Source organism: Lichenostomus cassidix, chromosome 15 (genome assembly GCF_008360975.1).
Source record: "Lichenostomus cassidix isolate B80296 chromosome 15, HeHo_3.0, whole genome shotgun sequence".
Classification (NCBI taxonomy): Eukaryota; Metazoa; Chordata; class Aves; order Passeriformes; family Meliphagidae; genus Lichenostomus; species Lichenostomus cassidix.
Genome location: NC_139496.1, coordinates 11,953,678 through 11,974,074, shown reverse-complemented (window position 1 = coordinate 11,974,074; position 20,397 = coordinate 11,953,678). Strand labels below are relative to the sequence as shown.

The 20,397-nt window shown below is 66.4% G+C and overlaps 2 protein-coding genes across 4 annotated transcripts; one reads left to right on the top strand and one right to left on the bottom strand.

Moving 5' to 3' along the window:
• The first annotated feature begins 381 nt into the window (after positions 1–381).
• On the top strand, positions 382–10,942 carry DTX1 (deltex E3 ubiquitin ligase 1). The gene is made up of 10 exons (XM_085076185.1): positions 382–504; positions 1,793–2,555; positions 5,747–6,407; positions 8,391–8,452; positions 8,577–8,738; positions 8,954–9,015; positions 9,112–9,270; positions 9,604–9,765; positions 9,844–9,933; positions 10,384–10,942. The coding sequence occupies exons 2-10, from the start codon at positions 2,297–2,299 to the stop codon at positions 10,606–10,608; spliced, it is 1,842 nt and encodes a 613-aa protein (XP_084932311.1). The 5' UTR covers positions 382–504; positions 1,793–2,296; the 3' UTR covers positions 10,609–10,942.
• RASAL1 (RAS protein activator like 1) lies at positions 10,899–19,323 on the bottom strand. 3 transcript variants are annotated; one of them, XM_085076183.1, is made up of 21 exons: positions 19,126–19,323; positions 18,024–18,080; positions 17,823–17,936; positions 17,674–17,735; positions 17,463–17,592; positions 16,659–16,740; positions 16,417–16,554; positions 16,114–16,202; positions 15,897–16,014; positions 15,662–15,815; positions 15,421–15,485; positions 15,229–15,341; positions 14,872–15,064; positions 14,598–14,735; positions 13,696–13,840; positions 13,379–13,560; positions 12,842–12,979; positions 12,181–12,316; positions 12,000–12,099; positions 11,565–11,629; positions 10,899–11,141 (listed from the first exon to the last, which is right to left on the bottom strand). In XM_085076183.1, exons 1-21 carry the CDS (start codon positions 19,188–19,190, stop codon positions 10,918–10,920), a joined length of 2,508 nt encoding a protein of 835 aa, XP_084932309.1. In that variant the 5' UTR covers positions 19,191–19,323; the 3' UTR covers positions 10,899–10,917. The 3 variants fall into 3 exon arrangements, with proteins under 3 accessions (XP_084932309.1, XP_084932310.1, XP_084932308.1); XM_085076184.1 differs by having other exon boundaries at positions 13,379–13,554; XM_085076182.1 differs by having other exon boundaries at positions 12,000–12,316.
• Positions 19,324–20,397: the final 1,074 nt, after the last annotated feature.

Below are 20,397 nucleotides of genomic sequence, written 5' to 3'. Positions count from 1 at the left end.
CCCAGTATGGGTTCCCAGTGCAGATGCCAGGTCCCAGTCCGGGTGGCCGTTGCAGATGCCCAGTCCCGGTGTGTGTCCCCAGTGCAGACACCAGGTCGCAGTGTGTGTCTCCGGTGCGTGTCCCGTGTCCCCCAGCCGTGCCCCCGGTCCCGATGCGCACCTCCGGTGCAGATGCCCGGTTCCCCGTGAATATTCCCCATCCCGGGGCAGTTGCCCTGCTCCCCCGTTCGTTCCCCTGCTCCCCAGGAATGCCCGGCTCCCCGTGCCTATTCCCGATCCCGGTGCAGACGCCCGGTTCCCCCGTGCGTGCCCCCGCTCCCTGGCGCGCGTTCCCGGCGCGCGTTCCCGACGCGGGTGCCCGCGGCCGTGCGCGCCGCCGGTGCCGGTGTCGGTGGCTGCCTGGCGCTGGCTGAGCGCTGCCGCCGCCCGGCCCCGCGCCCGCCGCCGCCGCCGCCGCTGCTCCCGGTGCGGCTGCGGGTCCCGGTGCGGCTGCGGCCGCCGGAGGTAACGGCGCGGGGGCCGCGGCTCGGGGCGGCGGCGGCCATGGCGGGGCCGGGGGGCGGCTCGGGGGGCGGCGGGACCGGGCACCGGCGGGCTGGGGGATGCCGTGCATCGCGGGAGAGCGGGCACCGGGGTGGGGGGACCGGGCACCGGGGGGTCTGGGGGCTGCCGTGCCTCGGGGGGACCGCGCGCCGGAGGGATGGGGGCTGGCGTGCATCGGGGGGGACCGTGCGCCGGGGGGGACACAACAGGCACCGAGCGGGGGGAGTCTGCCGTGCTCGGGGATACCGTGCGCCGGGGGGGCCGTGCGCCGGCGGCCTGGGGGCTGTCGTGCGTTGTGGGGACCGGCGACCGGCGGGGGACCGTGCGGCGGGGGGCTGCCGTGCGGCGGGGGGGACACCACGCACGGGGGCCAGGCCTGCTTTTTCAGCCCCCCCTCCACGGAGAGCAGCCGGGCCCCAGTTTGGGTGGCTGCTAGCCCCGGGGCTCGTCCCCACGGCGCGGTCCCGGGGGGCTCGGGGTTGGGGCTCGGGTCCCCCCTCGGCGGTGCTCGGGGTCACGGCGGGCGCTGGGCTGGGCGCACACGCGTGTGGGGTGCGCGGTGCGTGTGAGCACAGCCGTGCCGGAGCGTGTGGCTCTGTGTGTCCGCAGGGGGGTTGGGGTTGTTGCGCTGCCGTGGCTCCCCGTGTGTGTCCTCCCTCCCGCGTCGGTCCCGCTGCCTGTCCGTGTCACCGGCGGTGCGTGTGCCAGCGCGTGTGCCCGTGTCTCTCCGTGTCAGTGTGTCTGTGTGTGCCCGGCCGTGGCCGTCCCTCCGTCTGCCGCCTGTTTGTGCGGCAAACTCCCCTTCCCCGGGCCCCCTACCCGCCGCCGTGGGGCTGGGGGCTGCCGAGGGTGGGATTGGGACCGGGAGCGGGGGGCCGGGATCACCCCCAGCCCGATGCCTGCAGTGCAGATCATAAATCAGCGGCGGCTGGAGCGGGATCCAGGGCCCGCGGGCTCCCCGGCGCCCAAACCACCGGCGCGGGGAGCGATGAGGCTTCCCGGGCTCATGGGACCCCCAGCAGCCCCCTGGGGCCGTCAGCAGGGTGGCCTGTCCCCCCTGTCCCCGTTGTCCCCGCTGTCGTGCTGGAGGCCAGCAGCCGGCCGGGGCTGGCAAGCAGCCCACGCTGCCAGGGCTGCGGGCACGGCGGCCTCTCTGCCCGCCGGCTCCGCGGGGCCATGGGGACGGTCCCCCAGCTGCCACCCGCCTGGCGGTACCCGGGGTGACCCGCGCTGTGGCCCTGTTTTGCAGGTGACACCCCCCTCACTTGCCACCAGTGACGTGCTGGGCGGCGGGGACAGCCGTGGAGCCACCGAGGACGTAGGCTGAGCAGCAGGACACGAGGAGGAAGAGGAGGAGTGGGTGTCTCGGGGACAGCACGGTGGCCGTGTGTCCCCATCGCCGTTCACAAACACCACCATCCCCGAGCCGACGCAGTCTGCGAGGTCCCGGTGGCTTTTTGGAGCCTGAGCCCTGCCAGCAGCGCGGGGAGGAGGAAGAGCCGGGGAAGACGTGCCGGGTGATGGATGGCCCCAGCCCCGCGCGGCGGCCTCGGGGGAGCGGGACCGGGCGGCTCGGGGACCTCGGGGACCTGGCTGGCAGCACCCGCCTCTGCAGAGCCCCGCAGCGCCTGCTCCTCTGAGCTTCGGAGCCCGAAGCCGGCGAGAGCCGCGAGGAGGATTTGGAGGGGCCCCGGGTGACCTCCGCGTCCCCGCGCCGGGGGATGGTGCGGGGCTGAGCCGCCGTCCGCCGGGCATGGCACGGCAGGGCTCGGGGGCCATGCTGCCCTCGGGGGGCCTGGGGTTCCCTCCCCAAAACCTGGCCCGTGTGGTGGTGTGGGAATGGCTGAACGAGCACGGGCGCTGGCGGCCCTACTCGGCCGCCGTGTGCCACCACATCGAGAACGTGCTGAAGGAGGACGCCCGTGGCAGCGTGGTGCTGGGACAGGTCGATGTCCAGCTGGCGCCCTACGTCATCGACCTCCAGTCCATGCATCAGTTCCGGCAGGACACGGGTAAGGGGCTGGCATCGAGCCAGGAACATCCAGCCACCCGCCCGTCCTTCCATCTGTCCGTCCGTCCGTCCATGCATCCCTCCATCCATCCATCCTCACAGCCATCATTCCCGCTCTCTCTCCTTCCATCTCTCCATCCTTCCACGCACTCATTCATCCTCCCCTCCCTCCCTGTTTCCATTCCTCCCTCTGCCCTTCCATCCCTCTGTACTTTCATCTGTCCTTCCATCTCTCCCCCCTCCATTCCCGTGTGTATCTGTCTGTCTGTTGTTCCATTCATCCGTGAATCTGTCACTACATATCTGTCTGTCATTCCATCCATCCATCCATCTATCCATCCATCCATCCATCCATCCATCTTTCCCTCACTCCTTCCACCATTTAATTCCTTCCTTCCTTCCTTCCTTCCTTCCTTCCTTCCTTCCTTCCTTCCTTCCTTCCTTCCTTCCTTCCTTCCTTCCTTCCTTCCTTCCTTCCTTCCTTCCTTCCTTCCTTCCTCCCTATCTCTACTTGCCTGTCTGTCACTTCATTCCTGTATCCCTCCATCCCTCCCTCCATCCCTCCATCTGCACATCCATCTGTTTCCTCTCTCCTCCCCTTGCTCTCTGGAGCTCTGGTCCCCCCATGGGTCCCTCCAGGCTCCTCCAGCCCTTTCCTTTCCCATCCACACATCCCACATCCCTCCATGCCCTCTCCCCTCCGTGGGGTGCTGTGCTGTGTCCCATTGTCCCACTGTCCACTCATCTTCCCCCCCAAGCTTCTCCATCCCCAGGGAAGTGGGAGGCCCCAGTTTGGACACTGGGAGCTGTGGTGAGCACTGGGGTGGTTGCAGCTGTGCCGGTTGGTGCTGCAGCAGCACATCCAGGCCACATGTCCTGTGGGAAATCAGAGCTGGTCCCACACTGGGACCAAGCCCAGACCCCATTAAACGTGTCCCCGTCACGGTGTGACCCATTAAACCAGCACGTGCTGGCTGTGCCATGGGGGATGCACCATTCTGGGAGCATTCTTGCCCTTCCCTGCATCCCTACCCAGGGCAGGATCCAGTCCAGGCCAGGCAGAGCAGGCAGGGGACCTGCCACACATCAGGTGACATCCCCTAGACTTGCCTGGGGATGCCTTACAGCAGAACCCCCATGGCTGTGCCACCTCAGCCCGACCACCAATGCCACCATTCCCAGTCCTCAGTGATGCCACATGACCCCGAGTGTGGATGTGGCTCCTGCCATGGGCTGGGGACTGAGGTGGGGACCAAAGCAGGGACCTGCCACCTGCCTCTGTCATCCAGCCTGGCTCTGCATCCATCTCCAGCTGGTCACGGACTTGGCAAAGGGCAGCTTGGCACCTGCAGCCCTGAGTCAGCGAGGACGCCGGCATGACCTGGAGGGTCCGAGCTGACTCAGAGCTGCGGGAGCCACCGGGACACCCTGGCTGTCCCCATGCCACCTCCTGCCAGCTTTGGCCAGGACCCATCCTCTGACAGCACCTGGCATCACAGCCCACGGTCACAGTGCTGAGTGTTCCCTGGGGACACGTGCCTGTAGTGCGACCATGAATGGGTTTGGGGTGACAAAACAACTATTCCCAGGATGTCCCTGGATATCACAGTCCCTGTGCCAGCAGGGCTTGGGGACAGGAATGCTGAGAGAGGGACCTTGCTGTCCCCAGGGATGTCATAGGAGGGGACATGGCTGTTGTCCTCAGCATCATGGTCTGCATGCCCCCTCCCTGTATCCATCTTTATCCATCATCTCTTCCTTGAATGAGGCCCAGGGTTTGCAGGCTGTCACATGGCTTGTGGTGCTCGGCGACAAGAAGGTCCCCTGAGCTGAGGGTGCTCCTGGAGCCTGCTGTGACATGGGGACAGAGGGAAGGTGGTCAGGGGGTTGGAGTCTCAGGGGGCTTGGCCCACGTGATGCCTCGGGATGGAGAAACCCAGAGATGGAGCGAAATGAGGTGACCCCGTTCTGAGAGTGTGTCCCTTCCTGGTGGCCCTGGGGACACTGGCTGGGGACTGGGGACAACTAGTGGCCCTTGGGGACTCAGAGCTGTATGTGCCAAGGGGAATGGGCTGGTCCTCCCATGTCCTCTGGGGAATGTGGGGTGTGAGGGGCAGGGGGATGTGGGATTTGGGATGGGGTTGTGAGGGGCAGGGAGATGTGAGGGGCATGTGGGATTTGGGATGGGGATATGAGAGGCAGGGACATCGGGGATGCAGTTGCAAGGTCCATTGGGTCCGGGGTGTGTATATGGGCAGGATGTGGGATTTGGGAGTGAGCAGTGGGATGGGGAACATGGATGCAAGGAGGCAGGGCTGGGAACTGAGAGGGGATACAGGGCAGGGATGAGAGTGGAATGTGGCTGGGAGTGGACAGCAGGGTTGGACTCGAGTGGGCAGTGGGCCAGGAGGCGGCAGTGGGATTTGGGATGTGGGCAGGAGCAGGGCCCCCCCGCTCCCCTCCCGCGGCCCCGGCAGAGCTGCCTCAGCACAAGGCGGCAGCTGGGGCCTGGCTCTGCTGCCTGAGCGGCCGATGATTAATGACCGTTAATTAGTGCCGCTAATCGAGCTGGGCAAACGGTGCCGGCGAGGGGATAGACAGGCCCCGTGCCGGGGGGGCAGCTGAGGAGGGGGCTGGGATGCCTCCCCCCTCTGAGGAGCTCCGGAGGGGGCTGCAGGATCCAGCTCCATCCCAAACAAGCGGCGAGGGGCCGGGATTTGGCCGTGTGGGACAATCCCTGGCTGTGTCACTGCCACAGCCAGCAGCTGTCAGGAAACCTCTCCTGACCGGGAAATGCTTCCCCTGCCCCGGGATGGCCACGGGGAAGGGAGGGTGGGAGTGGGCTTGGACCGGAGGGATGGAAAAAGGCTTGGAAAAGCACGAGGGCTGAGCAGCATCGCCCTTCCCAGGGCATCCGGGATGATGATCCCGAGGGAAGGCAGCACAGCCGGTGGCCAAGACACGGTCACCAATGGCGGGTTGAGGGTCGGATGCATCCATAGGCAAGCACTTTTGGGGTGCGGTGGGGACTTTTGTGAAGGGGCAGAGCAGCTGCTTGCACCCCGAAGCAAGCAGTTCTGTATCCCAATCTGTACCCCAATCCCTGCGGGATGCCAGGCTGGGAGCAGGACACACAGGTGTCCGTGTCGCTGTGGGTCCCTCTGCTGGTTGTCACCCCCGCTGTCTCCCCAGGGACCATGCGCCCCGTCCGGAGGAACTTCTACGATCCCTCCTCAGCGCCGGGGAAGGGAATCGTCTGGGAATGGGAGAACGACAACAATTCCTGGACTCCCTACGACATGGACATCTGCATCACCATCCAGAACGCCTACGAGAAGCAGCACCCCTGGCTGGACCTCTCCTCCCTGGGCTTCTGCTACCTCATCTACTTCAGCAGCATGTCCCAAATGAACCGGCAGACGCAGCGCAAGCGGCGGCTGCGGCGCCGCATGGACCTGGCCTATCCGCTCACCATGGGCTCCATCCCCAAATCGCAGTCGTGGCCGGTGGGCTCCAGCACGGGCACCCCCTGCTCGTGCCCCCAGTGCCTGCTGGTCAACAGCACCCGCGCCGCCTCCAACGCCATCCTGGCCTCCCAGCGCCGCAAACTCTACCCCGGCGCCGTCCGCCAGAGCAGCACCTTCGCCGGGGGAACCCTGTGGCCGGCGGGGAGCGGGACGCCGGCGGTGGTGGCGGGGGGCGCGGCCAAGGGTGAAGGGCTGCGGGTGGCCGGGGCAGGGTTTGCCCCCGGGCAGGTGGTGCCCAGCGCGGCGCTGCCCGGCCTCAACAACCTCAACCGGCCCGGGACGCAGCGCGGGGCTGGGCTGGGCGCCAGGGCCACTGTCCCCCCCGGGTAAGCTGGGCGGCGTGCGGAGGGCACAGCCGGGGTGTCACCGAGGCGGGGAGATGCAGGGATGGGCACGCAGAGGGGAGAAGGAACGATGGGGGTGGCTCGTCCCCTGCTGTCACCTTGCAAGCAGCCTCAGCCCTTGTGGCACTGTGGCACCTCCAGCCCGGGGGTCCCCATCCTGGGGACGTGGTGGTGGGAGGGACACCTGGCTCGTCCCGGTGGTCCTTGGGTCCCTGCAGAGGGAATGTGGATCTGTGCAGTGTGCTGTGCCATGCTGTGCCATGCCATGCTGTGCCATGCTGTGCCATGCTGTGCCATGTCGTGCCATGCCATGCCACACTATCCATGGCAGCTGGAGGACATGGAGTGCCTGGTCCCAGGGAACGGTGTCCCCAGTGCTAGCATGGGCTGTGTGACCCAGCTCAGGGCCTGATGCCAGCAGGGCATGGCACAGCTGTCTCTGGGGAAGGCACAGCTGTGGGGGAGGGAGCACAGTCCCAATGTCTGTGGTGGGAATCATTCACCCAGGGATTCCAGGTGATCCCTGGAAAGGGGTCCTGGTGGGGGTTCTTGTCCTGGTACCCACGTCCCCACAGCTGTACCCCATGGGGGGTTGGCCTGGTGTCCCTTTGGGCTGGGGGGACAGGTGAGTTCACTGAGCCCCAAATAGCTCCTGGCTCATTTCCCTCCCCTGCTAACACCCTGCTTTCGCTTCCACCTGCCGGCTGCTTGGCTGAGCAGTCCTTGTCCCTGTCCCCATGGCTGTCCCTGTCCTGGCACTTTCCTGTGGACAGGTTCAGGGGGCCAGGAAGACCCTGGGACAGGGTTAGGCCCCCATCACTGCCCCGGTCTTGGTGTGGGTAAGCGAGCTTTGGGAATGAGGGAAAACGTCCTCAGCCCTGGATTGTGTGGAGCTGAGCACTGCTGAACTCATCACTGTGATGGCTGCTGTTGGGGGGAATTTTGGGATCTGGAAATGGGATGATGCTCTGGTGGGGACTGTTCCCAGCTGCTGAGCTGAGAACAGGGCAGGAGCACTCAGGGCTGGGCTCTGCTGGGCTTCCTTCCTTCCTTCCTTCCTTCCTTCCTTCCTTCCTTCCTTCCTTCCTTCCTTCCTTCCTTCCTTCCTTCCTTCCTTCCTTCCTTCCTTCCTTCCTTCCTTCCTTCCTTCCTTCCTTCCTTCCTTCCTTCCTTCCTTCCTTCCTTCCTTCCTTCCTTCCTTCCTTCTTCCCTTCCTCCCTTCCTCCCTTCCTCCCTTCCCTCCTTCCCTCCCTCCTTCCCTCCTTCCCTCCTTCCCCTCCTTCCCTCCTTCCCCTCCTTCCCCTCCTTCCCCTCCTTCCCCCCTCCTTCCCCTCCTTCCCCTCTCCACCCATCCATATGTCCATCCATTTGTCCATCCCTCCATCCCTCCCTGCATCCATCCCATCCCTTTGGACACCATCCAGCCTCATCCAGCCCTGTCCCCATCTTCCCCCACGCCCCCCTCTCTCCCACCCCACACTCTCCTTGCACACTCTGCCCCGGGCACGGTGACATCTGTGCCACTCGCTGCTGGCAGCCCCAGGAGGGTGGGGGTCCCTGGGGAGCATCGAGCGGTGGCACATCCCTGCAGGGACGTGGCACGTGAAGTGTCACTGTCGGGATACCCTGACAAAGCCCCCACCCTGGGTCGAGGAGAATCAGATGTCCCCGGTGTCACTGGGTGCCCAGGGATGGACAGGTGGCACTGGATGACAGCCCCGTGGGATGGGACAGCAGCCCCCAAGCTGGTGAGGGGACAGCCTGCCTTGTGTCCCCTGGGGAGGACACTGCCTGGGGACAGTGCCAGCCTCATGGGATGGGACAGCAGCACCCCAAGTTGGCAAGGGGACACCCTGCCCTGTGTCCCATGGGAATGCTGCTGCTCTGGGGACATACCATGCGAGGAGGGGACAATGCCAGCCCTGTCACCCCGAGTGAGTCCCTTCCCCTCCCATCTCCGTGCAGGGTGCCAGCGCTGCCGGTCAAGAACCTGAACGGCACCGGCCCCGTCCATCCCGCCCTCGCAGGTAAGGGGGGTCCGGCCAGCGGCTGGGTGTCACCGCGAGGTGACAGCGTGGGCGGGGAGCGGGGGGCACCGCCAGGGAGTGGGAAGGACGGACAGACGGACAGCCAGGCGCTCTCCCGGCGCAGGGATGACGGGAATCCTCATGTGCGCCGCCGGGCTGCCCGTGTGCCTGACCCGCGCCCCCAAACCCATCCTGCACCCGCCGCCCGTCAGCAAGAGTGACATCAAACCTGTCCCCGGCGTCAACGGCATCTGCAGGAAAACCAAAAAGAAGCAGCTCAAGAAGAGTAAGGAGTCCCCAAAGTCCCAGCGGGATCGGGGGCAGGGGGGCATAAGCAGGGGCCACTGAGGGACCCCCGAGGGTTCTGCCTGGGGTGCTGCCCAGCGCTGCTTTGTGGCGCGTGGTGTCCCCATGCTGGTGGCAGGGGGTGGCAGGGCTGTCCCCATCCTGGTGGCAGGGGGCGGTGGCCCCGCGGGCAGGCTCTGATGACATTCCCCTCAGGTAAAACTCCCGAGGACGTGGTGCGCCGCTACATCCAGAAGGTGAAGAACCCCCCGGATGAGGTGAGTGGGGGAAGCTGGGGGGCTTGGGGGGCTCCGGGCGGCTCAGCCGGGGGTGACTCCTTCATCCTGCATGGATGGCGCTCCCGTTCCCGGCAGGATTGCACCATCTGCATGGAGCGGCTGGTCACCTCCTCCGGCTACGAGGGCGTGCTGAGCCCCAGGGGCATCAAGCCGGAGCTGGTGGGCAAGCTGGGCAAGTGTGGGCACATGTACCACCTGCTGTGCCTGCTCGCCATGTACAACAACGGCAACAAGGTCAGCAGCACCCCCGGGGGCTCGGGGGGTTCCGTGCGGGTGCTGGGTGGGTGTGCAGGGTGTTCGGTGGGTACTGGGTGGGCACTGGAGGGTGCTGGGGGTGTTGGGTGGGTGCCATGTGGGTGCTTTGGGATGCTGAGGTGGATGTTGGGTGCGTGCTGGGAGGTGCTGGATGGGTTTTGGGTGGGTGCTGGGAGGTGCTGGGTGGGTACTGGGTGAGTTCTGGATGCTGAGGTGTATGTTGGGTAGGTACTGGGGGGTGCTGGGTGGGGGTGGGTGGGTACTGGGGTGTTCTGGCTGAGTACCACCCTGATGCCCACGCGGTGCCCCCAGGACGGGAGCCTGCAGTGCCCCACCTGTAAGGCCATTTACGGGGAGAAGACAGGCACGCAGCCCCCCGGGAAGATGGAATTCCACCTCATCCCCCACTCCCTCCCGGGATACACCGACTCCAAAACCATCCGGATCGTCTACGACATCCCCACCGGCATCCAGGTGAGGGGGGACCCCTGGCCGGGCTGGGCACCCCCACCCTGTGCCCCCCACTCACCCCCTGTCCCCTCACCCACCCAGGGCCCGGAGCATCCCAATCCCGGGAAGAAGTTCACGGCGCGAGGCTTCCCACGGCACTGCTACCTGCCCGACAACGAGAAGGGCAGGAAGGTGAGGCCAGGATGGGATGGGAAGATGGGATAAGATGGGAAAAGAAAGGAGGGATGGAATGAGACAGGGTGGGATAGAATGGGAAGGGATGGGATGGGATAAAAAAAAAAAAAAAAAAAAAATCATCCCATGGGATGAGATAGGAAGAGAAAGAATGGGGAGGATAGAATGGGAAGGGATGGGGTGGGATGGGATGGGATGGGATGGGATGGGATGGGATGGGATGGGATGGGAAGGGACAGGGAGGTTGCAGCAGCAGTGGGAAGGAGCTGGGGGTACCACAAGGAAGGGTGGCACCCTGTGGGCACCGTGCCAGGGCTGAATCCCACCCTGGGAGCTGGGGCTGTGCTGTGCTGGCAGGAGGAGACTAGGGTTGCCAAGTGGCCAGGCCAGTCTGTGCCAGGCTGTGCCGGAGTGCCAGCTGGGCGAGCCATGGCCGTGCTCCCGCAGGTGCTGAAGCTGCTGATCGTGGCCTGGGACCGGCGGCTCATCTTCACCATCGGCACCTCCAACACCACGGGCGAGTCGGACACGGTGGTGTGGAACGAGATCCACCACAAGACAGAGTTCGGCTCCAACCTGACGGGCCACGGCTACCCCGACCCCAACTACCTGGACAACGTCCTGGCCGAGCTGCTGGCCCAGGGCGTGTCCGAGGCCACCCTGAAGGACTGAGGCCGGGCTCGGGGGCTCCCGTCGCCCCCGCGTCCCCTGCCGTGCCACCGCCGCCTGCGCCGCTTCACCGCAGCCCCGCCCGGCGGGCTCTTCCCCCGTCCCGGGCCACCCGGTGCCACCCACCACGTGTCCCCGTGTGCGTCTGTCTGTCGCCCCGTCCCGTCCCGGCTCGCCCCGCTCTCGTGGCGATAGCGTCGTGGTCTTTTTCTACCCGTGGCCTCTTTGCGCGTCTGTGCCACCCGTGTCACCCGTGTCACCCGCCGCTGCCCCACGGAGCCGCGCACAGCCGGTGCCATGTACATCTCTGTGTTACAGAATACACCCCGTGCCGGGCCGCTGTCCCCGCGTCCCCTCTGTGGCCCCACTGGCCGCCCTGCCCCTCCCGGCGTGGGCTGAGAGGGGGAAGCTCGGGGCTGCCGGGGCAGGGAGGGGACTTGGGGGTGGCGCTGGGGTCTCGTCACGGTGGGCGAAGGCGGCGTGGGCGATGTCCAGGTCTCGCAGCACCTCCTGCAGCCTGTCCCCAACGGGTCCCCCTGCACCCAGGGTGGGGTCAGTGCCAGCTACCCACCTGTGTCACCCATCCGCACCCTCCATCCCCCTGGAACCCACCCGCGGCCATTTCCCCCCCAGCCCCGGATCCACCCCCGGCACCCACCCGCGGTGTCCCCCAGCCCCACACCCGTCCCGTGCCCCTGACACGCCTCCGCCCCACCCTGTCCCCCTGACCCATCACATCCCACCGCGTGTCCCCACCACCCGCCAACCCCCGGACTGCGTGTGTTCCCCGTGTCCCCGTGTCCCCTATCCGCGTGTATCTGCTGTCCCCTCGTGGAGGGACCCAGTGCCATCCTCCCGCGGGTCCGTGGGGGTCTGGGGGTGCTGCCTGCCTGTGCCAGCCCCCACCCCTGGCTGCAGGGTCCCCATGGCCCCCCAGTGCCCCCAAGGTCTCGCCGTACCTGCCTGGCCCGGGCAGGGGTGTCCGGCCACCGCGGTGCCCGCGGGACCCTCGGCCAGCGCTGCCCTGCACGACAGGGACCCTCAGGACACTCCCACCCTGCCCTCCAGCACCTAAAGGTCCCCACGACCCTGTGCCATCCTCTGGATCCTTGGTCCCCACCACCCTGCAGGACAGAGACCCTCAGGACATTCCCACCCTGCCCACCAGCACCTAAAGGTGCTCTGGAACCCCTGTGCCACCCTCTGGACCCCTAGTCCCCACTGCCTTGAGGGACAGGGACCCTCAGCAGGCTCTCACCCTACCCTCCAGCACCCAAAGGTCCCACAGCACCCCCGACTCACGCTGTCCTTGGGGACAGGGACCCTCAGCAGGCTCCAACCCTGCCCGCCAGCACCCAAAGGCCCCCCGGGACCCTCCTGTCCCCCGGGCTCACCGCAGGTGCCCGTAGAGGCTCTGTGCAGCCACCGCGGGGTCCCCAGGGTCGCTCCAGTCTGCCAGCACCACCGTGCCGCGGGTGCGGCTGCAGCCGGGCGCTGCCAACGACAGCAGTGGGGACACGGGGACACCGACACCCCCTCCCGGGCACCCCAGCCCCAAGGGAGCCCCGCTCCTACCGGCACGGGTGGGCTGCAGGCAGCAGGTCCAGCGGCTGGCTCGGAAGGTGCCGGGGTGACACGTGGGCAGCATGTCCCGGTTGGCGCTGGTGGCCTGGCGCAGCGCCCACAGCCACTGCCACAGCTCCGAGGCGCTCTGCGGGGACAGCAGGGACGGGGGAACCCCCGAGGGCACCCGCGGGCACCCTGGGCTGGGCACTGCAGGTGCGGAGGAGGAGGAGGAGGAGGAAGGAGGAGGGAGGGCTGGGCACCGGGGCCGGGGACAGGAGCGACAGTTTGGTGACAAAACTGCCCAGCAGGAAGTAACGGGGAAAGAGGTACACCAGCGATCCCAATATAAATAGGGCCGGGATCCCAGTAATCCCAGTACAGGCAGGGCTGGTACTCCAGAGATGGCTGGATATCCCAGTGATCCCAGTATCCCAGAGCTGGCACCCCAGTGACCTCAGTACAGCCAGAGCAGGACACCCCAATTTCCCCAGTACAACCCAGTCACCCTCTTGACCTCAGCACTCCCAGTGCTCCCAGTACAGTGCCTGGGTACAGCTGGATTTGGGACCATTCCCATTGTCCCATGGGGTGCTGGGGAGGGGACACCCGGGGCGCTGTGGTTGGGGGTTCCTGGGGTTTTTGGGGTGCTGGGGTGGGGTGGAGCACCCACCTTGCACTGGAGGTAGGTGGTGTGGAGCTGCCCGGTGCCACCCTGGGCCACCACCTGCAGGATGTGGGGGTGCTGGAAGGTGCCCTCATCCACCCGCTCCACGGCCCGGATCTGCTCCAGCGGGATGGAGCTGAGCACCTGGGGACCCCCAAACACCCCAAAACGTGAGGCTAGGTCCATATCCAACACCTGCTCGGCTGGGGTGGAGCTGAGCATGTAGGGACACCCAAACACTCCAAAATTTGTGCCCATGTCCATATTCCCCACTGTCTCCACTGGGGTGGAACAGTGCACCTGGATACCCCAAAACACCCCAAAATATGTGCCCATGTCCATATCCATGGAATATCTGGGGAACCCCAAACTCCCCAAAATATGTGCCCACGCCTGTATCCCCCACCTGCTCCACCACTCACATTTGGCACAGGGATGAAGCAGCACACCTGAAGCTCCCAAAACACCCCAAATCTTGTGCCCACGTCCTTCCCCCCACTCCTGGGCACCTGGCACAGGGTGAGGGTCCTGGGCAGCACCCACCTGCCCCCCGCGGGCCTTGGCACAGTCCAGGGCCTGCGTGCTGAGCCTGAAGTGCCTCTTCTTGAAGCTGAAGCGGGGCAGCAGCACCATCCCCCCCTCCGGGCAGGTGTGCAGCAGTCCCTCCTTGATGGTGGCCGAGGGCTGGCACTGTCCCTGAGGCACTGGCACGTCACCCGCTGCAGCTGTGGCAGAGAGGCAGCGGTGTCACCTCAAGTGCCACCACCTCCCACAGCCCGAGGATGGTCCTGGCAGCAGCAGGGTGGTGCCACTGACCCCGCACCAGTGATGTCCCCTCCGTGCTCGCTGTCCCCGCTCACCCTCAGGGCTTTCCACGGTGACCAGGGCATCCAGAAAGGCTCTGACCCGGGTGACAGCGGGCAACAGGACAGCGTGCAGAGGGGCCATCCACGGCTCCTTGCCCTGCCCCAGCTGCAGCCCCAGGTTCCCGATGCTCTGCAGTGCCTGTCCCGTGCAGGGAAGGTGTCACGCTGCTGTGTCCCCCTCAGTGGGAACCCCTGGACCCCCCTGGCTGCTCCCCTCGACCCTGAGGGCTCAGGGATTGAGATGGGAGAAGGAAAAGTGCAGTGACTAGGGGGGTGATGGGACCCAAATTCTGCCCCTGTGCTGTGCCCAGCTTGTGGTGGCATGGCCTGGGGACAGGCAGGGCTGGCCTCAAGTGACACAGGAAGGAGTCAGCCCCTGCTGAGTGGCATAGGAGCAGGAATGGCTCTGCCTTCTTTGGGGTCCTCATCATACCCTGGGGTCTTCAGCCCTCCCTGTCTTTCTGGGGTCTCCATCCCTTTCTGGCCTCCCCATTCCTTGCAGGTCCCACCAGGGTCTCCATCCCTTCTGAAAATCTGTTCTTTCTGGGGTCTCTCTCTCTGAAGTCCCAAACCCTCCCTGGGCTCCCCATCCCTCCCCACAATCCTTGTCTCTCCCAGTGGTCTCCAGCCCTCCCTGGTGTCTCCATCCCTCCCCAGGTCCCCAGGTCCCCCACCACCCCAAGGGTCCCCATCCATCCCCAAGGATCCCCATCACTCCCTGGAGTCCCTATCTCTCCTCAGTGTTCCCATTCCTCCTTGGTGTCTCCACTGCTCCCCAGGTCCTGCATGCTCCCTAAGGATTCCCACCCATCACCAAGGAACTCTATCCCTCCCCAGTGTCCCCATCCGTCCCCAGTGTCCCCATGCCCCGCCGATGTCCCCGTCCCGCCCCAGACCTTGGCGAGCAGCAGGAGCGTGCGGCCGGTGCGAGGCTCTGCGTGCTGCTCCCGGAGCCGGAAGAGCTTCGGGGTGAGGACAGCGGGAGCGAAGAAGCGCAGGAAGAGAAATCCACTGATGGAGAAGTACCGCACCTCCTGGGTGGGGACAGGGACAGGGACAGGGACAGGGACAGGGACAGGGACAGGGACAGGGACAGGGACAGGGACAGCTCAGAGTTCGGGGTGGTGGTCCCGGAGCTGTGCAGACCCCCAGCCCCGCCTTGTGCCCCACCTCGTGCTGTGCCAAGGGGAATCGCTCCTCCGCCCGCCTGCGGAGCTGCTTGAAGGCCACCCTCATGGGCAGGGGACACTTGTCCACCGAGCCCACGATGGCATCGACGATGTCCCCCAGGTAGCCCTTCAGCACCTCCAGGCTGCTGTCCCGCACCTGCCCCTCCGACAGGGACCCCTTGAAGGAGATCCTCCTGCGGGGACAGCGCCGGGTCAGGGAAACCCGACAGCCAGGGACAGGCACCAAAAAAGCCATCGAGGTGACCTGTGGGCTCAGCAGCAATGGGTGACCCTTCCCCCAGGGGACACAGGGACATGTCAGCTGCCATGTGCCCCCCTGACATCCACCTGTGCCCACCTGCCCCGGCTCAGCTCCATCTTCCCGGGATCCAGCTCCACATATTTCTTCTCCTCAAAGATGCGGTTCACCACCGGCTTCAGGACCTCGTGCAGGTAGGGCAGCCCCACCACCTGCAAGGGGTGGCAAGGCACTGTCCTTGTCCCTGATGTCCTGCTGGGACACCACAGAGGTGTCCCTTCCCATGCTCACCTTCAGGAACTGCTCCATGGACTTGGAGGCCAGCGAGTTGGAGCGGAAGAGGGTGTTGGGATCGGCTGGAAGGGCACAGAGGCTGTGGCAAGGCGGGCACAGGGTGACATCCCAGCTGTCCCTGGTGTGCCCAACCCCGGGGACACGTGGCACCTTTCCTGCCTCCCCCTTGGTGGCCCAACTCTTTCCACGTGGCCCTGGCTCGGGGTTTCTTGGGGTGCAGGTGGCCCTGGGCACTTACTGGTCCTGGCCAGCTCGCGGGTGGTGAGATAGTCCAGGAGGGGCACAGCCAGCCCCTGCCCCAAGAAGATCTGCACCAGCTTGGTGGCTATGTCCTGCCGGCTCTCCCCCGAGGTCACCTCCTCCAGGACAGCCAGGGCCGTGCCCTCGGGGGGCTGTGGGGAGGGCAGGGTGGGCACAGAGAGGCCCCCGCACTGGGGTTGTCACCCCAAAGGTCCCCCAGGCCCAGCACGCACCTGGCCCGGGCAGAGGATGGGCTCGGTGAGGAGCTGGATGAGGGGCTGGTAGTGGTGGGGGGGCAGGACCGTGTCCTCCACCAGCCTCACTGCCAGCCTCAGGGCACCCAGCTGTCCCCTGCAACGACACAGGGGACTCAGATGGGTCCTGTGCCCGCCGTGGGGCCACCTCGTGCTGTCCTGGTCACAACCAGCTGTCCCCTCTACCTGCACTCACCCGTGCTCCTCGGTGGTGCTGGAGAAGGGCAGGAGCTGGAACCAGCCCTTGGTGGGATTCACGGAGATGGTGTCCAAGGGGATCTCGACCTGGAGGGGACAGAGGCAGGGTCTGGGTGGAGGGCACACTGGCCAGCCTTCTGTGCTGCATCTCACTTGGGGACAGCCCAGGACACCAAGGTCTGGACATGGCACTGCCCCCATCCCGGTGGGTCCTGACCTGTGGTCATGCAGACCCCACACATGGGGGTGCAGAGGTGCCCCGGGGACCCTGCCCTGTTCCGGTGTGCCCCAAGGTCCTCACCCATCCCAGGAAGTCGTTCTTGCCCACGATGTCCCAGTCCCAAACCTCCACGCTCAGCACAGCCTCTCCCAGCTCCTCTTCCGGCAGCTGGAACTCCAGCACCTCATCCCAGCGTGGGAAGCGGGTTTTCTTGATCACCTGCTGGGCACAGGGGCTGCTGGCCGAGGGGACGAGGTGCCTGAGGGTGCCTGAGCACCCCTGGGGTGTCACAGCTCTGGGTCCCACACCCAGCACCGACTCACGGCTGTCTCCAGCGTGTGCCCGCAGCACGACACCCGGGCAAAGGGGTCCGAGGTGCCCGAGGGGTCCCGGGAGGCCAGGTCCCTGTGGGGACATGGGGATCAGCGGGGGTGCAGCGGGAAGGGGGTTTGTCCCCACCATCACGGCTCCTGCAGCCCCATGTCCCTTTGTCGCCTTGGCATGTGGGGCAGCCAGCAGGTGCCAGGGGACGTGGTGAGATCGTGACCCCATTTCCAGGGGTGCCCTTCCTTCTCCAGTCCCTAGTGGGGGTGCTGCTGTCCCTCCTGGCTGTCACCATGGCCACCCTGTCCCCATGGCCATCCTGTTGCCTTGGTAGCCGCTTCAGTTGCCATGGCAGCGGGATGCTGCCTCTGCTGCCTGCTCCATCTGTCAGCTGTGTCTGTGTGTGTCTGTGTCACTGTGTGCGTGTCCCTGTGCACACTCACACGCGTGCACACACACGTGCACACACATGTACACCCCAAAACCAGACGGGAAGCCGTGCCTCAGTTTCCCCAAATTTTGAAGCCAGACGGGAGAAAACCCAGTGAGAAAGCCAACCACTCTGCTGGGGATCAACCCCGGGCACTCCACGGCGCTCTTGTCCCCCTGTCCCCGAGCAGGGGTGGCAGCACATTTCCCACTGAGCCCCCATGGCACTGTCACACGTGGGTTGCCATCACTGATGTCCCCAACCTGGTGCAGTGAGGACCCTTCTCAGTGTGGAAGGTCTCCTCTTGTCCTCCCACCGGCCAAAAATAAGACCTCGTGGTGGTCGCAGCCTCCCGGTGCCGCCAGCCCCCCACCTGGCCTCGATGAGGTGGCAGCGCAGCACCCGCGGGTGGCCCTGCTCGGGGACTTGCAGCTCCAGGTGGACCTCGCCCTGCACCTCCTGGTCGGGGTTCACAGGTGCCAGGCTGAGCCAGCTGTCAACGCCTGCCGAGGGGGACAGCGTGGGCACCCCGAGGTGCTGGGACAGGTCCCGCTGTCCCCCACCCTGCTGTGCCCCCCACTGACCCCGCGGCTCGGCTGAGATCTGCTGGCGGCTGAGCGACACCTTGCCAATGACATCGTCCTGCCTGTGAGGGAGCAGACTCGGTGCTGAGGCCACTGGTGGGGACATGCCACCCCGCCAGGGCTCACCCGTGCCCCTGTTGTCCCCCTACCCGATGGTGTCTTCATCCAGCACGTAGATGGCGAGGCTGCGGAATCCCCGGGGCAGGCACAGGGTGACTTCCTCACCCCAAAAAGGGTTCAGGCTCTTCCACACCGTGGCCGTCCTGCCGGGATGGGAGAGGTGGCTGCACCCCCGGGGAGATCCCCCATCCCTGCGTGTCCCCTCCCAGGGTGGGACGGTGTCCCCATACCTGGCCACCACCTCGTTGTCCACCTTGACCACGCAGTAGGGATCGCTGGAGCCAGACCTGGACAGGGGGTGGAGGAGCCCAGGGTCAGCCCCGCTCGGGGGTCCCACCCGTCCTGGGGGGCCTCAAACCCCGACAGTGAAGCACCAGCCCCGGGGGTGAAATTAGCTCCTGGTCTCAGCCGGGACACCGGGATGGGGACATCCACTTTTCCGGGTGTTCCTTGAGCTGAGGGAGCCGCTGTGGGTCACTCCAAGCCATCCCCACTCGTCCCCGTGTCCTCCACCCACCCAAAGCCTCTTCCTGCTGGTTTATGGCAGCTGGACTAGCACCGAGGGGTGCCAGCCCTGGGGTGCTGCTGGAGCCCCAAATCCCCAGGAGGTGCTTCCGCAAGGATTGGGACCCCGAGATGGATGAGGGAGGTGACCACAAGCTTTGTCCCTGCCCCAGGACGGGGACTGGGAGTGGCTCACCCCCACCCCCGCCGCAGCCCCACGGTAGCCCCAAGCTGGGTTTGGGGGCGCTGGGAGCGGCACTGGGCACCCCATCATTGTGCTGGACAGCCAGCACGGCGCCGTGACCCGCGCCGGGAGGGGAAACTGAGGCACGGACACGGCGCGGTTCCCGGCTGCCCGGCCCTGGGAGCGGCCGGCGGTGCCAAGCTGGCACATCCGGAGGTAGCCGGGACTGCCAGCTGCGCCGAGCCGTGTCCCCGGGGCAGGAGCGGGCGGGGGTCTCCCTGCACCCCACCTCTCACCACCCCAGCCCCCCAAAGGGTGCAGATGCCCAGCAGGGTTGGGGGTACAGGGGCTGTGCACCCCCAGTGTCACCCACAGCCTTGGGGGGATCCTCTGTGCCCACCCTGCTGGGGGCCAGGAAAGGGCTGCTAAAGGGGTTGGGGAGCTCATACACCCCTGTGGGGGGGCTGGCAGCCCCTGCACCCCCAGACCCCCACTTTGGGGGCAATGGGTGCAAGCAGAGACCCCAAAACTGTGCGGTGAGGAGAGCACCCGGGAGAGCAGAGCACCCCGCACCGCCTCCCCGCCACATCTCCCGGGGTGGGTCAGGGGAAATAGGGGTGCCCTGAGCCCCCCGAGCCACTCACACGTCCTTGGCGGGCAGGTCCTTCGCCTCCAGCACCCGGCAGCGCAGCGAGGTGGTTTTAGCCATGCCGGCGAACTTCAAACTTCGGGGTGGGCGCCTGGGGGTCTGCGATGGGTGCCCGGGGGTGCCCTGAGCCCCCCCAGAGCTCCGGCGGAGCTGCCAGCAGCGACCTCCTCCTCCTCCGCCGCCGATTCTCGCCGTCGCTTCTTCCTCTTTCCTCTCCTCGGTTTTTTTTGTCGCCGCTTCGCTCCCACCTGCGCCCGAGCCGCGGGCGAGCGCCCAGGCGAGCACAGGGCGGATGGCGAGCGCGGGTGAGGTGGCACCGTGCCCACCGTGGGGGTCTCATCGCGGGGCAGCGGCCACCGAGCAAAGCCACCCCCCGTGCTGGAGGTGGGGAAACTGAGGCACGCGGGCATGGCAGAGCGGTGGCACCCGGGGGTGGGGAGGCTCCTGTCGTGTCACAGCTGAGGGGCACAAGGGGTGGGTGCCCCCCAGGGTGGGGGGCTCGGTCTGGACCCCAAAGTGCCAAAATGGGCGGGAATGGGTGAGCGCTGCGCTTGGGGATAAGGGGAGGAAGGAGGTGCGTGGGACACCCAGGACCCCGATGGGACCTCGCCACCCCCGGGTGACCCCAGCCCTCACAGGGGACACGTTGAGCCGAACTGGGGAGACTTCAGCAGATCTTGGGGTGCCTGTGGGTGCAGCACCTCCATCCCGCCGCTCCCCTCACTCCAGCTTTGCTGCACCAGGGACCCCGAGCCAGAGATGGGGGGCACTGGGGGCGAGGGGGGACCACCCTGGGCTGGTGAGGCACAGCGGGAATGTGGGGGTGCTGGAGGGTGCGGAATTGGGGGTGCGGGGGTGGGCTGGCCAGATGGCTCCTGCCGTGACTCACGGGAGGCACTGCCGGGGTGGGCATCGCCCAGCGGGTGCTGTTCTTGGACGGGTTGCACATGGGGGCTCGAATGTGGTCCTTGGGGGGCTGCTGAGGGTCCCAGAGCGGGGCTGCTGGTTCTTGGAGAATTGAGAATGAATGGGGGTTTTGATGTGGGGGCACAGAGTCCTTGGGGAGCTGCTGATTGTGGGGCCAATGTGGTCCTTGGGGGGCCGTTGGGGGGTCACTGGGAGGGTGCTTGTCCTTTGGGGGCTGCTCAGGGGAGGGGTGTCACCCTGTGGGGGGTGTGTCACTGCCGAGGGTGTCACTCTGTGGGTCCTGGGGGGTGTGTCACTGCCGGGGGTGTCACCCTGTGGGTCCTGGGGGGTGTGTCACTGC

Excerpts from the sequence above, each read along its gene's own strand:
- DTX1 (XM_085076185.1), top strand. The coding sequence starts at position 2,297 with ATGGCACGGCAGGGCTCGGGGGCCATGCTGCCCTCGGGGGGCCTGGGG. Across the intron at positions 6,408-8,390 it reads AGGGCCACTGTCCCCCCCGG|GGTGCCAGCGCTGCCGGTCA; the intron begins GTAAGCTGGGCG and ends ATCTCCGTGCAG. Across the intron at positions 8,453-8,576 it reads CGTCCATCCCGCCCTCGCAG|GGATGACGGGAATCCTCATG; the intron begins GTAAGGGGGGTC and ends CTCCCGGCGCAG.
- RASAL1 (XM_085076182.1), bottom strand. The coding sequence starts at position 19,190 with ATGGCTAAAACCACCTCGCTGCGCTGCCGGGTGCTGGAGGCGAAGGAC. Across the intron at positions 15,342-15,420 it reads CCATGGAGCAGTTCCTGAAG|GTGGTGGGGCTGCCCTACCT; the intron begins GTGAGCATGGGA and ends CACCCCTTGCAG. Across the intron at positions 15,065-15,228 it reads ATGGAGCTGAGCCGGGGCAG|GAGGATCTCCTTCAAGGGGT; the intron begins GTGGGCACAGGT and ends CTGTCCCCGCAG.